At 39.5% G+C, this 18,594-nt stretch overlaps 1 protein-coding gene across 3 annotated transcripts; it reads right to left on the reverse strand.

The window, feature by feature from the left end:
• Positions 1-447: 447 nt before the first annotated feature.
• DDX3X (DEAD-box helicase 3 X-linked) lies at positions 448-18,231 on the reverse strand. Of its 3 annotated transcripts, XM_083362883.1 has the most exons (19): positions 17,988-18,231; positions 16,358-16,412; positions 15,705-15,755; positions 13,801-13,863; positions 11,829-11,960; positions 10,870-10,993; positions 9,773-9,940; positions 9,591-9,690; positions 8,031-8,166; positions 7,538-7,623; positions 6,751-6,849; positions 6,504-6,664; positions 6,227-6,371; positions 5,487-5,631; positions 5,082-5,260; positions 4,878-4,995; positions 4,107-4,263; positions 3,097-3,236; positions 448-2,961 (listed from the first exon to the last, which is right to left on the reverse strand). In XM_083362883.1, the coding sequence occupies exons 1-19, from the start codon at positions 18,030-18,032 to the stop codon at positions 2,882-2,884; spliced, it is 2,184 nt and encodes a 727-aa protein (XP_083219009.1). In that variant the 5' UTR covers positions 18,033-18,231; the 3' UTR covers positions 448-2,881. The 3 variants fall into 3 exon arrangements, with proteins under 3 accessions (XP_083219009.1, XP_083219007.1, XP_083219008.1); XM_083362881.1 differs by lacking the exon at positions 13,801-13,863; XM_083362882.1 differs by lacking the exons at positions 11,829-11,960; positions 13,801-13,863 and having other exon boundaries at positions 17,988-18,230.
• Between the last annotated feature and the right edge of the window lie 363 nt (positions 18,232-18,594).

Here is an 18,594-nt window from a genome sequence, read left to right on the forward strand (position 1 = left end):
TGAACTTCCATCTGTCATGTCACACACATTCATCACACACTCAAATCCCCACAAAACAATTCTACTTCAACGGTCCAATGCATATTAATATGGAGGTTAATGTAAATATAGTCTTCCCAGTCCCAAAAGTGGTTTACTAGATGAGTGATAGTAAGTAACTGCCGAATTATACATTTTATTTCTACTATACTATTATACTAAGCAACCTCATCTACAGGTTGCAACCAACACTATTACTTATTATTCAGGTCAAAACTAATCTGTATTGGATTACATTATACCAAAATGCAATAAATGGCTGTCTACCCCAAACCAACCCCCCCCCGAAAGTTCACAGTGCCCAGATAGATTAGGAAAAGCAGAATCATCAATTTTTCCAACCATCTCTTTTTCCCCCATGGTAAACCATTCCATTCCACTTATAGTAAGAATCAAAACTACACAGGATTCATTTCAACCTTTTATTTTATTAAAATTTGAGAGCAATGCACAGCACATGCAGTGCTATAGCATCTAAACTAATACAATAAGCAATTACTAAACCTACAGTGACCTGACGTTCATATTGTTTACACTCAGCAAGTTTAAACCCATTCTTTGCATATGACTGAATCTTTTATCACAACTGAAGAATATTGCTGGTTGTAAAACTCACTAAAATGCTATTGCTGAATGTACAAGTCACTGATTATGCCAATACAACAAAGATAACCACATGTTTGAGGATTGCAATGTGCCAGACATTCACTGAAAAAAAAAAAACCACACAACTAAACAAAAACTCACGCAACGAACATCTGAGAATCTGGACACTTCACATCAGTGTTTTGAAGTGTTTCATTAATATCTTAAGACAAGTGTATCAAAACCTTGGCATGTTTAATTTTAAAGTTGCCAATTTTTGTTTTACTATCAGAAAGTTATGGCTACACTGCTAATGCCGGGTCTGCTTAATTTGACTTAAGAGTTTAATATGACTTAAACATTAAAAGCTCACACTACCCCGAAATATATAATTTCACGCATACGGTGACATTCAACATTCAAGTGCCAGTGTTTTTGTACTGTCTTTTGGTCAAGTTTCTTTAAACTTTCAAAGAATCACTTTTAGGCTTACAAAAATAAATATTTGTCAAAAATGTTCAATAAATATTACACAAAACTAGCAGCAAAAAGTATCTAGAAATCTGTCGTGTGCAAATAGTTTTCTTCCCAACCATTATTCCCATGGTCCCAGTTTTAGAATCTAGTTCCTTCTCCTTAGCCAAGCTGCGTTCAGTCTCCCAAGAGACAAAATAAGATTGGAAGTTAAGGACACGCACACAAGACATATAAAATTCTCTGAATGTGCAATAAAAGAAGTATTTTGTAAAAAGTTATGGGCAAAATGTACAAGGGCCTAAATCTAGACTAATTGAAATAGCACCATAACAAATGACTTCAAATACTGTCAAGTGCACCTACTTAAAGTTTAGTACAAGGCACAATACACTTGAAAAGATCTATTGCACTTTAGGAGATTTTGCTGTTGTCCTATGCCACTTAGAGAAAGAGTTGGTAATAGCTCTGGCAACAGACGTTATCTCAGAGACACTAAGTGACAGAGGCCTTTTACTGTTGGAAATACTCATCTTTGGCCAGATCAGCATAACAAGACTAAATACAATGGAAACCTATGCAACTAAAACTGACTAAAACTGCACTCGATAGCAGAATTGAACCTTGTGCAGTTATGTACATTCCAACCTTTGTGATCTCAGAATTTGTTACTCTTCTGGAGCCATTTTACAAGTCTACAGTAAGCCAGTTAACACTTCAACGCAGCTTGAACAGAGTAATGTGAATCTGCATTAAAATAAAAGCCTGCTGCATAATTCTTCCTGTTCATTCCCCCTTGACCAAAAAACATCAACACTAGCATGCGTTAAGACCAAAAAAATCAGCCAGGCCCTTTTCAAAAAACGGACCTTCACTGTTATGGTCAGCCATTCTACCATTTCAACTTAATATGGCAGGCAATTTTGAAACGTCTTAAGTAGATGAATTCTTCTAAAAAACTATTTCAAGTTCAGACCTTTAAACATTCCCTGTAATGTTCTGCCTTCTATTGGCTAGCTCACATTAATAATCTGCCTAAACACTGGAATTGCTGTGTTTACTTGCATTTACTTTTAAAACAGTGCTTGTATGCATGCAATCCATACATCACCTCATTATCAGGACTGGAATGGCTTTTTAAAGACAATCAGGTTCGAAGTACCTATCCAGGATAGAGTGAGCAAATCAACTTTAACTTTGTACAGTTTTGCCACATTAGAAACTAATTCCATTGATATGCTTCAAGGTGTTTTATTTTTCAAATCTCCAAGTATCAAAGCCCTAATGTAGGCCACCGCACAAGTTTTTTTCTTTTGTTTTTGCAGATAAAGTGGATGAATCAATGATTCCTGTAAGTTGTATCACACCTGTGTGCCAAGGTTTGATTTTTTATAAAGCCCAAGTTGAATAATTTTGCAAAGACAATTGATAATCTTGGGCATTACTGAGCCAACAGGACATCAAAATAAAAAGTTGTCTAAAGTTAAAGGCACAGTACATTAACAAATGATCCTCAGTCACAAAATTATAAATACAGTTTAGGAGTGGGAGTGGGGATGGGTAGAGGAGTTAAATCCTGACTACAATGGAGTCTTTAAACCTTCAAAGTAGGGCTTCTGTGTTCCTTTCCTTCTTGTGACCTTGAGCTCCCTTAAAAAAAATTCAGTGGAGAATCACAGCTGGTAATGTACTGCGAGTTCTTGAAGCTACACAAGGTATAGTCTGGCTAAGTTACATGTGGTTTCCATATTAGCTTGTTTGGTAAGAATCTGCAGCAAGCAGATCAGTTGCCCCACCAATCTACCCCCTGAGAGTTATAGTTTCCTCCATATCCATCACTGTTATAGAAGCCGCCGTAACCACCTATTAAGACAAAAGGAGAGAGGAATTTAAGAGACAATGAAAATGTTCACAAGGCATTTTAACATAACCCCGTGGAGCGTTGTAATATTTTTCTATCACCTTTCATTCTCAACCTAAACGGCACAAAAGATTTACCTCCAAATCCTCTGCTACCTCCGTGACCACCAGCGCCACCGCTGCGACCACTACTTGCACGACTGCTGCCAAAACTGCTGCTCCCACCGCTGCTGTTGCTTGCTCGATAATCTCTGGCACCGAAGCCTCCACTGAAGCGGCTGAAGGTAAACAAAAAGGTAAGACAGTATTTAAAATATCCACAAATCCCATTAAATAAGCCCTCTAAGAAGTTAATTCTTATGTTCTGTATCTATTTTGCTATAGCGTGCTTATTATAGCTATTGTCTCAAATTGTTCAACTGTTGTTTTTTTTTTAAAAAAACCAAACATCCATTATTCATTCTCTGCAGAATGTTACTTCAGAATTTCAACTGAACTGGCATCTAATTTCCCCAAACCAAAAAGTCTTAAGCAGGGAACACCATGCATACTGCCCTGAGCTGCTACAAGAAAAGTGGAATATAAATCTAACAAATAAATACCCTATATTTACTAGTTTTCTCTGGTCTTTCGAAACAGCCCCTTCACACCCTACTTTTCTGCAAAATGCAAAGGAATATTGGAGCAGCAAAAAGCCCTCATCCTGAAAACACAGGAAATAGAACACAGCTTCCAACCTAATGTAACAGTAAAACAGAGTGAAGCTCTAGAGCAGGGGTGTCAAACTCAATTTCATTGAAGGCCGCATCAGCATTGCGGTTGCCCTCAAGGGGCCGGGTGGGTATGGCCTGGGTGGGCGTGGCCTACTAGGTGGGCGTGGCTAGTGTGTATAGCCTACTGGGTGGGCATGGCCAACTCTACATCATTCGCATCAAGGGTGCCTATGGGAGCCTGGGCAGGAGTGGGACAGATCTGAGGGTCTCTGGGCCAGGGCCAAGGCAGTGGGGGCCGTTTCCAGGATGGCTTCGCGGGCCACATGAAACCACTTCGCGGGCCGCATCCGGCCCCCGGGCCTTCTGTTTGACATGTCTGCTCTAGAGCACCTATGTGGAAGGCAGGTTTCTCAAGCTTAAATTCATTTACGTTACCCTTTGGAACGTCCACGGCTGCTTCCGCCCTTATGTTGTTGCTCATATGCCGTGTTTTCTAGCCAAGATGGTACTTCCTGCTTAGCTTCAATAAGTAGATCTAACAAGTCCTTTGCGATATTGATGTTCCTATCATTAAAAAATGATGTGGCAAGACCTAAAAGAAAAGGTAAGGAAACATGAGATCTTCAGCCATCTGTGCTTATTTTCAAAATGACACAAAAGCAGATAGTCCTTCCTGACCACTCATAATGAGCTTAGTTGACAGTAGATTTATCCTCGCATTTATGATAAATTTGTTCCCCTTTTTGTGTGAAGCCTTCTACAGTACATGTTTTACAACACTGAAAGTAAAAACGTGTCAAAACCAAAGGCATTTAAATGGGGATATTATTCAAAACCTCTTTTCACAAATATATTCTTCAATGTGAAAATTTCTCAGAAATACAATAAAGCTATCCAATGCCAATTTCCATTAGGAATTTTCCAAACCTAGCAATAAAGATTTGTGAGTTCACATACCGCCTTTACAAGGAACTTACGAATTCTCTCAATAATACATACACTTGATCTTTTCCAACAGGCCTTTATTGGTAGAGATCTCCCTGAAAGTACTTTCATCCTAATCAATGTCCATTATTATTTTGGAAAAGCTTTTTTCAGTAGAGGTTGGGAAAATTCTGAGCAGCTACATTCTCAAGTTATTTAGCACTTCTGCATATATAGATCTTAGCAACTACAAAACCCCCACCAAGATTAATGCCGTCTTACCAAGATTTCCTACACGACCCGTACGGCCAATGCGATGCACATATTCTTCTATGTCACTTGGCAAATCAAAATTTATGACGTGTCCAACATTGGAAATATCCAGTCCTCGTGCCGCTACCTATTGAAGACAAGAGGGGAAATCCTGAATTCCCAAAGCTCAAATTAAAAAGACACACATAGCTATACAACCAAATATGTCCTTACTGCAGTGGCAACTAAGACGGGACATTGGCCAGAGCGGAACCGACGTAATGCTTCTTCTCTATCTCGCTGAGTGCGATCACCATGGATACTGGTGCAAGCATGTCCTTCGCGGTACAGGAATTCCTCCAGAGCGTCAGCTCCCTTTTTAGTCTCTACAAACACCAGAGTCAAGGACTCACCTGCATATGTAAAAAATTTAATTAATGGTTTACCTGTCAGTGTAGCACATGATACAAACTAGCGCTATGACTGCAATAATAACAAAGTTACGAATCAAGCTAGTTGCAGGCAGATTGAAGTAAAAACAGTCAATTATAGGAGAAAATAGGAAGGAGTCTGCATTTTTCTCCTCAGCTAATACAGATTTACATTACGTTTATGCCAGAATTCTTCCTCAGTCTTTACCTGTGGCAATCAAGAGGTCAAGCAGAAATGACCGTTTGTCCCCATCTTCTACCCATACTACTTTCTGTGTGATGTTTTCAGATGTAGAGCCAACTCGGCCAACAGCCAGAAAAATATATTCGTCCAAGAAATCACGAGCAAGCATCTAAAAAATAGCACTTCGTTAGCATAAATACGCATCTAACCATAGTTCATCAATCACCACAAAACTCTACAGGTGTACAGAAGCGTCCCAACAATAGAAACTTAACTATAGACAAGTTCTGCAAAAGAAAACTATTCAAGACCTCCAAATTATTTCTTTTTAACAAGTTTACCATAGACATGTCTATAGAGATTCTCAGTCATCCAGGTCATGCTTGTCCCAAAGGTTCTGTTCAAAAGTCAGCTGGACTTTCTTGGTTTTCTTTCCTGAAAACGTTTCAAGTCTCATGCCAGAACTGAAAAAGCTTCTTAGATGAGAAACAAAATGTTTTCAAGGAAAAAAACAAGAACGTCCAGTTGACTTTTGAACACCAGCTTTGGGTTTACACCATAGACCAGTGGTGTCAAACTGCCGGCCCATGGGCCGGTTGCATTATGCGGAGGCTGTGCCCACCCCAGCTCCAGCAATGCAAAAAAAAAAGTTGTGACATTTCACATGATGATGAAATTTCCCATGCCACAGACAATTACTTAGTGTGTTTATCAGTTTCCCTTTAATGTGTTGAATCTTATGGAAAATTGAACATCATAAATACCTGGATTTCCTTTGGAAAAGTAGCACTAAACATCATTGTCTGACGGATACCCTTTACCGGCATAGTATCTTTTTCAACAATACGACGAATCTGAGGCTCAAAACCCATGTCAAGCATACGATCAGCTTCATCCAAAACCAAGTATCTGGAAAATACACAGTAGCACATAAAGAGTTCTATGATTCCATACTGACAAAGAAGCTCCAGAGTATCCAAGGTCATCAATATTACAAAACGTATCACATTATTTATAAACATACAGAACCATATTACTTACTTGCAGAAATCCAGGCCTATCTTTCCTCTCTCCATCATATCTGAAAGGCGGCCTGGAGTTGCCACAAGCATATGGCAGCCACGTTCTAAGTCACGTATCTGTTGACCAATGTCAGCACCACCATATACAACACAAGGACGGACTTTGGAACGATAGGAGAACTAGAGGAAAGAAAATAAAAGAATTTCAGATCTAAAACTTTGCCTTGTGATCTGCTAATAAGCTCCCAGGAGCATGTAATATTTACCTTTCTAGCTTCTTCATATATCTGCACTGCCAATTCCCTTGTTGGTGCCAAAACTAATGAAATTGGATATTGTTTACGTCGTCCGAATCTTCCATTTTCCTGTAATGTTAAGGAGCAAGATATCACTGAAAATATAGCCCAATGCTATCCCCATTTCATTCTGCCCGATTACTTTCTTGAAGTTAAACAGCAATACTAATACTCCTTGACGTACGACCACAATTGAGCCCAAATTTTGCTATGCCAGGCAGTTAACTGCGTTGCATTTTATTTTACATTTTGCCAGTTGTTAAGCAAATCACTGTAGTGATTCAGTGAACCATGCAGTCATTCAGCAAACTTGGCTTCCCCCACTGGCTTTGCTTGTAAAAAGCTGATGGGAAAGGTTACAATGAGTGACCACATGACCCTGGAACAGTGTCAGAAACATGCCAGATGCCAACCACCTAAGTTTTGATCACATGATCATGGGGATGTTGCGACAGTTTTTAAGTATAAAAAACTATCAAAAATTCTTTTTTTCAATACCGTTATAACTCTGAAATCACTAAATGAATGGTTGCAAGTCAAGGCCTATTTGTGCTCTGTAGAGCTATTTTGGATCTGAAACAAAAGTAGTGCATGCCTTTCTCCTGCACAGGCAAATGAGTTACGTTCTCAAACAGAAAGAGTTCTTTCCCATACACAAATATCAACATTAACACAGAAGTGACAACTGGAGAAAGCATGATGAAATGCACATTGCTGGAAGTTATCCAGATATTTATATGCTGCAAACCATACTTGCCTTCATGGCTCTCAAAGCATCACCTGGGCCATCTGTATATATCTGACTCAATATGGGCAGAAGAAATGCAGCAGTTTTCCCAGAACCTAGAGAAAGATACATTAAAATTTGATAGAATTACAAAATCCTTTCATTTCTGAGAACAAATTCAACCACTATGCAATTATTGCTTATTATCGTAAGCTATACAGAAACCTGCTTTAACTGCAAACAGCTTTTATTCCAAATGTATCATGCTAAGTCAAGTTAGTGGTAGTTAACCAATTACAGCTAATTGCAAAACAGCAGATTTTTACAATTTACCCAAACCCCATTTGGAGAACAGCATTCGCCCATTTTCAGTATTTATTCAATGCAACCTTACTTCAAAATACAATAACCAACCAGGCTTCTAAAGGAAAGTTTTCAAAATCTGTACAGCATGGCCTTCATAGTCCCTAAATTTTACTTTTACTTCATTCAGAACATGCAACTATAACATATGTAGACTTACCTGTCTGAGCACAAGCCATCAGATCTCTTTTGTCTTTGATGATAGGAATAGCATATTTCTGAACAGGAGTAGGTCGAGTGTAGCGGGTGAGTTCGATGTTCCCCATGATAATTTCCCCCATATCAATATCGCTAAACTGCAAAGGTATTTCAGTTATTAAGCAGTATTCTACATCAGTCCCAACTACCTTAATAGCTAGCGTTGCAATCATACATACAGAGGCCTGATCCTGAATGGATGGAGCACTCCACCCTACCCACTGCCCTTGCTTATGGATTATAGAGGCTTGTTTGATTTAAAGCCTTGGTAGGAATTTGAGTCAGAGGTGGCCAAGTGCTCAACTTCTAAGAACCAATTCAAATGTATTCACACAAAATCAGTTCTAAGCTTGACATTGAAGCAAACAGCTTTTTTCCATGTAGAGCAGATAATCAAAAGAAGCTAATTATAATTGCTGGATGCAATTTTTTTTTGGTTATCTGCTTTCCATCAAAGAAAATGTATGAAAAACAGGATTTATTTTTAAAGGTAATTGGACTATGCCACACAATCAACTCAAGTCAGTTTTTGAGCATGTTATGTTTATGCAATGCACTCAATGTAGAAAACAGGCACAGGCAGTCCTCAACTTACAACCATTCATTTAGTGACCGTTCAAAATTACAGCAGCATTGGAAAAAGTGATTTCTGACCATTTTTTACACTTACGGCCATTGGTCCAATGATCAAAATCTGGGCCATGTGGCAACTGGCAGGTACATATGACAGTTGCACTGTACCGGGGTCATGGGATCCCCATTTGTAACCTTACCAGCTGGCTTCCGACAAGCAATAGGAGGAAGCCAGATTCACTTAACAACTGCAGTGGTTCACTTAACAAGCATGGCAAAAAGGTCATAAAGTGAGGCTGAACTTGCTTAACAATTGTCTGGATTAGCCAAAAAAAATGTTCTCAATTGTGGTTGTTCGTTGAGGACTTCTCTATGTACCTATCCAAGAAACATCAGCAAATCTACAGCAGCCTAAGTTCTACTGTATTCCTTTGAAAATAATAACCCACACTGGTATTTTAGTAGTGCATTAACCTATCAATTATTTTTTCCCCAATTATTAGCTTTGTAGGAATTCCCTATTTCTTTCTTCAGTTGTCTGCATATTTAAAATGTATTTCATTCTCAATTCATTTAGCAAAAACCTCAATATAACCAAGCCCAACACGAGGCATATGCTAATTTCTAATTTCCTTAGTGCCTGTAAGTCCTAGGCACTAGATTGTTAACAATCTAGTTGTACACTGTACTATTTACAAATATAATCTGGGTATAAAGACCCACACCTACACTTCATTAACAGCTAATATGGTGTAATAAGTTTTAAAAGAATCAAGACACTGAATTATAAGGCATCATCTCTTTCCAAACAAAATTACTAGCATTAAAAATGGAACCAATGTCCTTTCTGAAGGATCAATTTAAAAGTACTAATTTATTACTATATGAAAGTTTAACAATTTCAGCACAAGTTACCAAGTAAATGCATTATGAAACTAGTAGTACTTACACTTTCAATGTGTGGAGGACAGTTGCTGCCTGTTGCCTCAACTGGAATGTCATCATATTTTTCAAAGTTAATGCCTGTATTCCCCCCAGCGAACAGCTCCCTAGAATGAAAACAAGTCTATTTGTATCATATAAGCATTGAATGCTTCATTGAAAGTTGCCAGGTATACCTTTAATACTCACTGTTCCACACGTTCACTTGCGGCAAGTGGTTTTGACCAGTCATCTTCATCATTTTTATCACACCAACGACTGTTTCCACCACGATCAAATCGACCACCAAAGGAACTCCTCTCACCACGACTCCCAATGCCATCAAAATCACTGCATCTTCCACCACGATCATCAAATCTAAACATCATACAATACTGCATTAAATCCACATGTATGTGCTCCTTTTAAAGCAGCCTGGCAGCTTTAAAATATTCACATTTGGTTTAAAACAGATTGCATTATTTGAGCCTTAATCCCATTGTGCTTTTCAGAAACATACTAACGATAGAATCCAAGCAAGATCAGGTTTAATTAATTACCACCACTATAGAAATTAATAATTTCAGTTTTCTGCCAAGTTAAGAAACCAACATGTGAAAGTTTTGGGAATCATGCTGATTTGAGGGCTGCAGCTTTTGCCTTTCGGGTATCAAAGGCTTTCTCCATTATTTATTTGCCCTCGCTATCAGGTGTGGAGATTCAACTAAGTAGAAGGATTTTAACAATTCAGACAGCATTTATTCCATCTCAATACCAAGCTCTGGGTTCAGCTCCCTTTTCAGTCGTGACATCCATGACCTTAAACCATTCCTTCACTCAGTACAATCTACTGGTACTTCATAGGATTCTTATAAGGATAAAAAGAGAGGAAACAAGCATCCTGCCTTGAACACCCTGATGGAAATTGGGGATGCAGGAGTAATTAAAAATCAAGATACTCCGTAATCAAACCAAACCAGTTACAGAACAGGCTTTGGATATAAGGAGAAAAGTACCCATGCAAGATTTTAGATATGGCAAACCAAAAATAATTTTTCATAAATTCTAAACTAAATAATTATTAGCCAAAAGTAATTTTATAGGAAATGCTGAGTTTTTCTAATAAAAACGAACACACACACACACATGCACAGAGCCATTGGCACCAAACAATTCAGACCAGTAACTTATTAGGATTAGTGAAATGATTTTATTAAAACTAACATATGATACAACTAAATTTCTACAGGCAATAGTAAAGAGCTGCAGTTTTTTTTTTAAAAAAAAAGATTAAACAAAGGGGTTACCTTCCTCTTGAGCCATTGCCACGGTCAGTAAAGAAACTTGATTTTCCTGACCCACATTCACTTCTTGCGCCAAAGCTACTATATGCATCCCTGTCTCTGGTAGCATTCCATCCACCATCAAATCCTACAAATACAATCCATTATGAAATATTTCCAAAGATATTTACAGGTAAGAGGAAAGAAATATATTGAAAAGAAACATTAATATCAACAAGTAGCCACCAGTTTTCCAAAGATAACATCTGTATTTATTCAAAGTCATACTGCCATCAAGCTAAGATGGCACTGACAGAAAAAAAATGATAGTTAATTTTGTAGGCAATGGTATTCAATATCCAGCAGCTGTTGATCCTTTCAAGCTGAATGAACCCACCCACCATGGATACTTTTACTTCTGTTCAATGAGGAATGAGCCTATGGCATATCTCTAGAGTACAACCATTAGGCAACCCATATTAAACATATGGTCATTTAAAACTTCGTAATTTCACAACAGCTTGAAAACTGGATCATTTCAAGTTTCATGAGTTTGCCCACATACCGACACCAGTAAAGAAGAAAGAGTCAGATGAAAGATTTTGAGAATGTATACCATACGTGACACGTAAAACCTGGAGAAAACAGTAATTGGAACAACTACTGAGCAGTGAGCTTTAATAGTTAAGTCATTAATAGAAACCTCTGACGTGAAAAGTTTTGACTCCAGGATTCAAATTGATCATCTTCAACTTTTTGTGGCAAGGATTCTAAAGACCCATTAAAGACCCATTTCAGAACTATGATATCTGCTGCATTTCTGTTCAGGAGGGCAACTCCACTAAAGCTGCTTGGTAAGAAAATTCAAAGAATTTTCCGTAAATTTCATGAGCTTCATACTTTGCCCTATCTTAAGCTCTCTTTATTTTTTAATCACTATTTAAGCACTAAGTTGGATAGAAGTGACAGGTCCCCACGCCCACCTCTGTCATCACGTCCAGATCCTCCTCTGGATCCAAACACACCACGATCACGATCGTAGCCATTCATCCGGCTGTCACGATCATATCCATTCATATAGCCATTACCTCCACGAGAGTCCCAGCTGGGGGAATCTTTAGCAGAGAATAAAAAGTTAAACAATTAAAGTGTTAAATGTCACTTGTGCCAGCAAATGGTTTTTGCAAGCTGCACTGTAACAGTGTGACTTTTGCTGCCAGAAATTTACATTTAAGGGCAATTTTCTTTTTAAAAAAGGGCAACTTGCCCTCAAATAATTAAAATTGCAGGTTTCTCTGCATCTATGTTCACAAAAGCTGCCAAGTTTATGGATACTTAATTATGTAACTGAACTTTCTTAAGAATATTAAAAACGTAACTATTAACTGTACTATAGCTATGTACCTTGTACAGCAATATTGCTGCCATGCAGTAAGTTGAAGCACATCTTAAATAAAAACTGGCCAATTTGAAGCAAGTCCAGCACTAAGCTCAATGTCCAATGGTAAGCTCAAAGATACAATTTATTAAGCACACAGCAATTAAAAAGCACCACTCTGACTAGCCAATGCTAATACGTGCATTTTTTCAGATGTTTTTTTTTAAAGAAAAAGCTCCTTGTAGAGTACATTAGAAGTCTGCCACTATCATTAGGAAGTTCATGAAAGGGTCCAATCTGGGTCAGTCACCAGGACCAGAGGTTTAATCTTCTGATCTTTTGGACTCAAGAGCACGAGTCCAAAAGCTCGGAAGACTAAAACCCTCATGCTCCCGGTGAGAGACACAGATTGGATCCTGCAACATTATCCTGGGACGCATATATTTCCCTTCATTCATGAGCCCATGAAAAACTCATTCTAGTAAAAGGTTAGTTATCTGGTTTATCTTTACAAACATTCTGAAGTTTCAGAATCGCGCTCAGGTTAATCTCCTATAGAAAATGTGAAGAGCTCTGACCATGAAGAGCAACAAGGCTTGTATCAAAAGCTCCCAAGGAAGGGGGGGGGAGGGTAAAGTGTTTGCTACAACTAGAGCTGAAGGAATTTTTCCTCACAAGCCAGGAAAGATTGGAACAGGCGATGCACCTCCCCATTTCTCCACAGGCCTCCAGTCTCAAATCCAATTCTTTAAGGCAAGTTTAAGGAAAACTGGACATTATGAACTATTCTCCTGTTCAAAAGATCACATTAGTCCAGGGCTCCCCAAACTTTGTCCTATTATATCTGACAGTATTTAATATGTCAACAAAGTCTGCTTTTAAAATCTGTCATTAATTTCATTATAGTATTTTGAATAAGCTATTCAAATTTATGATCTTTCTAAATCTTTCAGAAACTTATCCAGTTCATAGATAGCTGAATAATAATTACCTTAAAAGATTCAGCACATTATTTTAGTGTATAACATAAGAACGTGCCCACTAAACAGAAAACCTGTGTTTTATTTTAAAACTTGGAATAGATTTACACTATTGAGAGTTTAACTGCATTGCTTGTGAAGAAAATGTTAAATAGTTTTAGTACACATAGCCCTAAAAAGAGCTATAGCCATAATAACCTTGGATTTAGAATTAATAGAGTGAATTTCAAGCTTTTTGTTACTATGCTGGTGTCCTGTTTAAGAATGAATAACTTTCTCACCTTGTAACCCTAAGTCTACAAAAGTGGATCCTGGCACTTGCCAACTTAAGCTTTTAATAAAAATCAGTGTTACTAAAAAGTACTAAACTTGAAAGGAGCAAAAGAATTTAATATTTCTTCGCTGCCTGTTTCTTAATCATGTTTCCTTAATCGTTACAACACCAATGGAGGAAAGTGTTAAATTGAGGCAAGGAAGGCAAGCCTGAGAATGTGCTTGAAGAAAAAGCTCAAACTGTTAGTTAACTGCAAGTTACTGCTTAGAGGCATGCTCCCAAACGGCAAACTTTAAAATCACCCCAGCCTGACACCAACTTACAGCTTCTTGGTGGTGGCAACGAATTGGAATAGCAGTTTGCTGTATAGTTATGGATACTGTATGCTGCAAAAGAGTCATGAAAACTCCCAGCATTATGGTTCAGTTCGAAAGCATATTAAAACATTCTGTTGTGGAATGTCCCCAACCAGTGCTAATAACTTTTGGGCAATCTTTATCATTCTGAAATGTAAAATTTCTGCAAATATATCAGCTTACCTTTGGTGACAGCAGAGCTCACATTTGGACAAGTAGAAGAACAAGCAAGTCTCTGAATTTTTGTGGCCAATATGGACACCCCCCCCATCATCTAATATAGAGTGCTTAAAAAAAAGAACTGGCCAATCAACAGCTTAGGACAGTCAGAAATAAACATTTTTCACTACTTCCAAGCATGTTTCAGTCCAGTATAAAGCTGATTTTTATTAACTCATTCAAAGTAGTATTACAGATCTTCTCTTTAATTGCTTTCAAGTACCCTTACCATGCTAATGTCCCTTTGGGAAGATTAACCCAAGCAGCTACCAACCTTCATCTAAGAGATCAGTTTGACTTTCTGCTTTTAACAAGAAAAACGTTTTTTAAACTCTTCTCTCTAATTAGTAAAAGGCCCAAAAATTACCTTATGAATTTGAATGTCACTTTGAAGCAACAAGAATTGCTGCCCACTTCAAGTCTTTCGTGAACCTTCCCCCCACAAGGCCCAAGATGTTTTAGACCAACATCACTCCCAATCAGCAGTCAACATTTACAATATAAGCCAAAATGTACGAAGAACACAACTTCTAGAAAATTACTAAAAATCATTCTTTTTCCTTGTGTACGTGGGAGATGCACTAATTTGTTAACCTTTGTTATGTGTTCACTCTCACAATTTTACAAGTTTCTAAATTTTATTAACCTTTTACACGTGTACCCATAGACTAAGTAAGATTAGCTACTTATGGTTATGGAAATCCTGGAAGTCAAAACTGCCACAAGACTACAACTAACACAGAAACAAACTTGATATATTTTGCCCACTATTGTCAGCTTAAAACAATCCTCCCTCCCAAAAATTGGGTGTAAGCAACTTTCTTGCAAATCACAAAAACGATAAAAAGGGAAATATCTAAACCTAACAAAGCTTGCATTAAATGTTTACCTTTTATTTGTTTAGTTGCTAACAAGATTGAATTCCAGAAATATGGGTCCTCTGAGAAAACTCAGAAATTTGATTATCATTTCTACAATCTTTTTGATCATTATACTATAATTTTATCTCAGAATATTTTTAATAACAGCTTTAGAAACTTCCTTTTATGAAGTTTTAAATTTCTAACCCTATAGGAGATTGATTCAGCAGTAAGCAGGCTTTTTGAAAGAACAGCACCACACTAAACTGGAAAAAGCCTGGGTCTCTGCTTACTTCCATTTCTTTATTACTAGTGTTTTCAAAATGTTTCATTTCATAATGGATCCTTTCATAATTGCAATCTGAACTATCATAATTGTCAATTATGTCATTCCACATTAGAATCATTACTTGACAATGAATTTGATCATAACTTTCAGAAGGAACAGTATTTTCTGCTGGCCCAGTATCATCATTGTTCCGGTTATAGTAAATTCCACTACTACTTAATAGCTTTGCTGATGAAGTGAAAATGCAACTCTCAATCACTGTTCTACTAACACTCAAGCTGAATTTTCTCTTGCAACTTTCATACTGTAAAAAATATCACTTAGTGTGCAAATTAACTTTTTTATGTGCTTTCTTGCTACTTATAACCACAGATATCTCCTCCAAGCTGTAGTATAAGACTATAATATTTATTGTTTTAGGATGTCCTATAATGCATATCCACCTATGAATCAAGTTTAAATAAAGCAATATTACTTCACAATTGAAATCTATACCAACATACCCTGCTTTGAAGCTTCTCTATTCCGCAAATGAGGAGGAATATACCGGCCTTCTGGGGAGAAAAAGTACTTGTTAGTTTAAAAAATTTGCCTTTTAGAACAACCCATCACAGTATTTTTCTTATACTTTTCATGATTGGAAGCTGTTAGAATTTTTACTTGGCTATTAGATAGAACAATCTTCTAAACAAGTGACATAATTTATAAGATGTAGTTATGTAATAACCCTACTTTGCCATTAACAGATTACCTCAAAACCAGAAAGTAAAAATAAACAGTAACCCCACTAACGCTTATATTGTATCATTTCCTTGGAAACCTATTTATCCCAATATTGCCAGAACATAAAAAGTACAGTAGTTGAATTCAATCAATAGTGGTTCTTTGGCAGTATAAAAGGAGTAAGATAGCAGTTAGATGCTTATAGGATTATATGATTCAGAAATTGAATGATCAAACACTGGATTTAGAAAGCATGCAGTCCTTAATGTTTCTTTTGAACCTCAACTGTCCAGCAAGATTATTTAATGTTAAAGATGCATAACAAATATAAAATTGATGTGGGATCAGAATAGTAGCTTAATTTTTACTGAAATGATAGGCCAACCATAAGATCTATTAATTGTAGCAACATATTCTTGAATTATGTACTTACTTGCTGTTCCTCCTCCACTCTGAGAGTCTGAGGAATTCAAGTCTAGACCAGCAAACTTAAAAATACACAAGTTATCATTAGTTACATTTTCAAATGAAAATCTGCCAAGATATAGCTTCCACTCAAATAAAAAAAATCAAGCAATTTCACTAGAAATATCAAGAGACTTATCTAAAGCTTGTTCCATTTGCTTTATCAGTACTCTATTTAGAGTACGGCAATTAAAGTGGTGTACCACCAGACTATTTTATATTGAAATTAAACATTTCAATTGTGGGAAACAATAACTACCATCCAGTTTTTTTTTAAAAAAAAACAACTCTTGATGGGACATAGGAGGAAATCCTCTCCACCACTTCAAATGTGTTACAGCAGCTTTGATTTCTTTGAGCAAAATTGCAATAGCGACGTGCTGCTATAGGAGCCCCAAGTCGTGTAAATCGCAGCTTTTCTACATCGCATCAAGATAGATCGATTCTTTATTTTAAAATCAACCGGCCCAAGTATCAAGGTTTATTTTGAACTTCCGTCTAAATACACCCTTCCCCCTTCAAAAATCGCAAACTATGCGGGCCGCCTCCCCGGATCAAGACAGATCGAGCCAGCCGAGTTTCCTGCCTGCTCTCTGGCGTTTTCCAGGCCGCGGCATTCCAGCTCTGCCGCAGCGAACGGCGACTGCGCTCTCCTAGCCTGCCGCTTAATCCGGCGGCAGCGTCACACGCCTGCTCCCATTTCCCTGACCGGCTGGGCTCTCCCCCTTCCATCCATTTCGGGAGCTGGTTCTAACCCCGCGCCGCCCGCAGGACTTCCCTCTGCCGCCGCTCTCCCAACACCTCGACCAACGGGGCCAGGATAAGAAGCGAGGAGCGGAGCGACAGTAAATCAACCTGAGGGAGAACCCGCCTTTCGAGGCGCGGTCCCGCCCTTTTCTTTCACCCCCGACGGGCCTCGAGGACAAAGGAGACGGGGAGGGGGCGCGCGCGTCTGTGCGCGCGTGCGCACGCGCGCACCTAAGACGGGAAGCAAGAGCGGCAGCCCTACTTCTGAGGCTCCCGCTCCCCGGCTGGGGGGGGGGGGTGGTGGGAAAACCGCGCACGCGCTTTTCTCCCCCCCCCCCGTCCTCCCATTTCGTCATCGCTCGATGGCCGCCGTGGTCCCCCGCCCGCTGCAGTTCGTGGCCAGCGCCACCAGGGGGCCCGGCAGATGTAACAGTCGCCAGAGCCGCACAAAGCCCCGGAACAGGCCCGGCCTGTCTCACCCGGCCCAGGGGCGCTTCACCCTATATCCTTCACGCCTCGCCGCGGTTCTCCTTTGCCCTTCAACTCCCCCCTCCTCCTCGCTCCTTTTTTTTTTTACGGCCTACAACGATTTGAGCCCGAGCCGCCAAAACTGCGGCCTCCACAAAAAAAAGGAACTGCGTCACAGTCAAATACGCCACCAGAAGGCCGGCACAAAACCCGTGCCGGGCCGGTGGAGCGCGGGAAGATACTAGGGTTATCCCAAGGGCCAAGGAACGCGTTGAAGACCACGAGAGGGCCCCCGAAGCCAGGTCGGCCACCAATGGGGGAGGGGCGAGAAGGCCTGGCTTCTCCGGGCCCACCCGTCCGTTTTTCCTTTTGAGTTCCCTCACCTGCTGATCTAGACCGAGGGCATTTTCCACTGCCACATGACTCATAACGAGAGATTGTTCCGGGAGGTCCCGCTCCGCGTAGAGAAAGTCGGATTCACCAGAAGTAATACACGCCTCGCCTACGACAGCTCTCCCTCCTCCGTCTTAGAATCGCTTCTTTTAACTGAAACCCCCCGTTCGACCCGGGCCTTTATATATTCCTCCGCCCCCTCGCAGCCGCCGTGCTGACTTCAGCGCGCAAGCCCCGCCCCTTCTTCCTCCTTTCGATCCCTTCCCCCCACCTCTGCTTGCTGCAAAAGGTATCGCGGGGAGAACTCTCCGCTCCGCATTAAGAGGTGGGGGGAGGGTGGAGAAATCCCAAGGCTACCGCGAGAACTAAAGTAAGTTCTGGACTCCTTCCGATTCGGGAGGCGTTAGATGGTACCGCGAGGCTTCCCTACACAAAGTTTATGGCGCTATTCACGCGAGATCCCCCCCCTCCTTTAGCTGACCCCCCCTCCCTTCTGTTTTCGTTTCATAATGACGCTGGCGGCTCAACCGGTTCCTGCAAGATCTCGCGAGATTTCCGTCAAAAAAGAAGTCTGCTCTTGGCAACAGTCTCCCTAGG

The sequence above is a fragment of the Vipera ursinii genome, assembly GCF_947247035.1.
Source record: "Vipera ursinii genome assembly, chromosome: 4".
Classification (NCBI taxonomy): Eukaryota; Metazoa; Chordata; class Lepidosauria; order Squamata; family Viperidae; genus Vipera; species Vipera ursinii.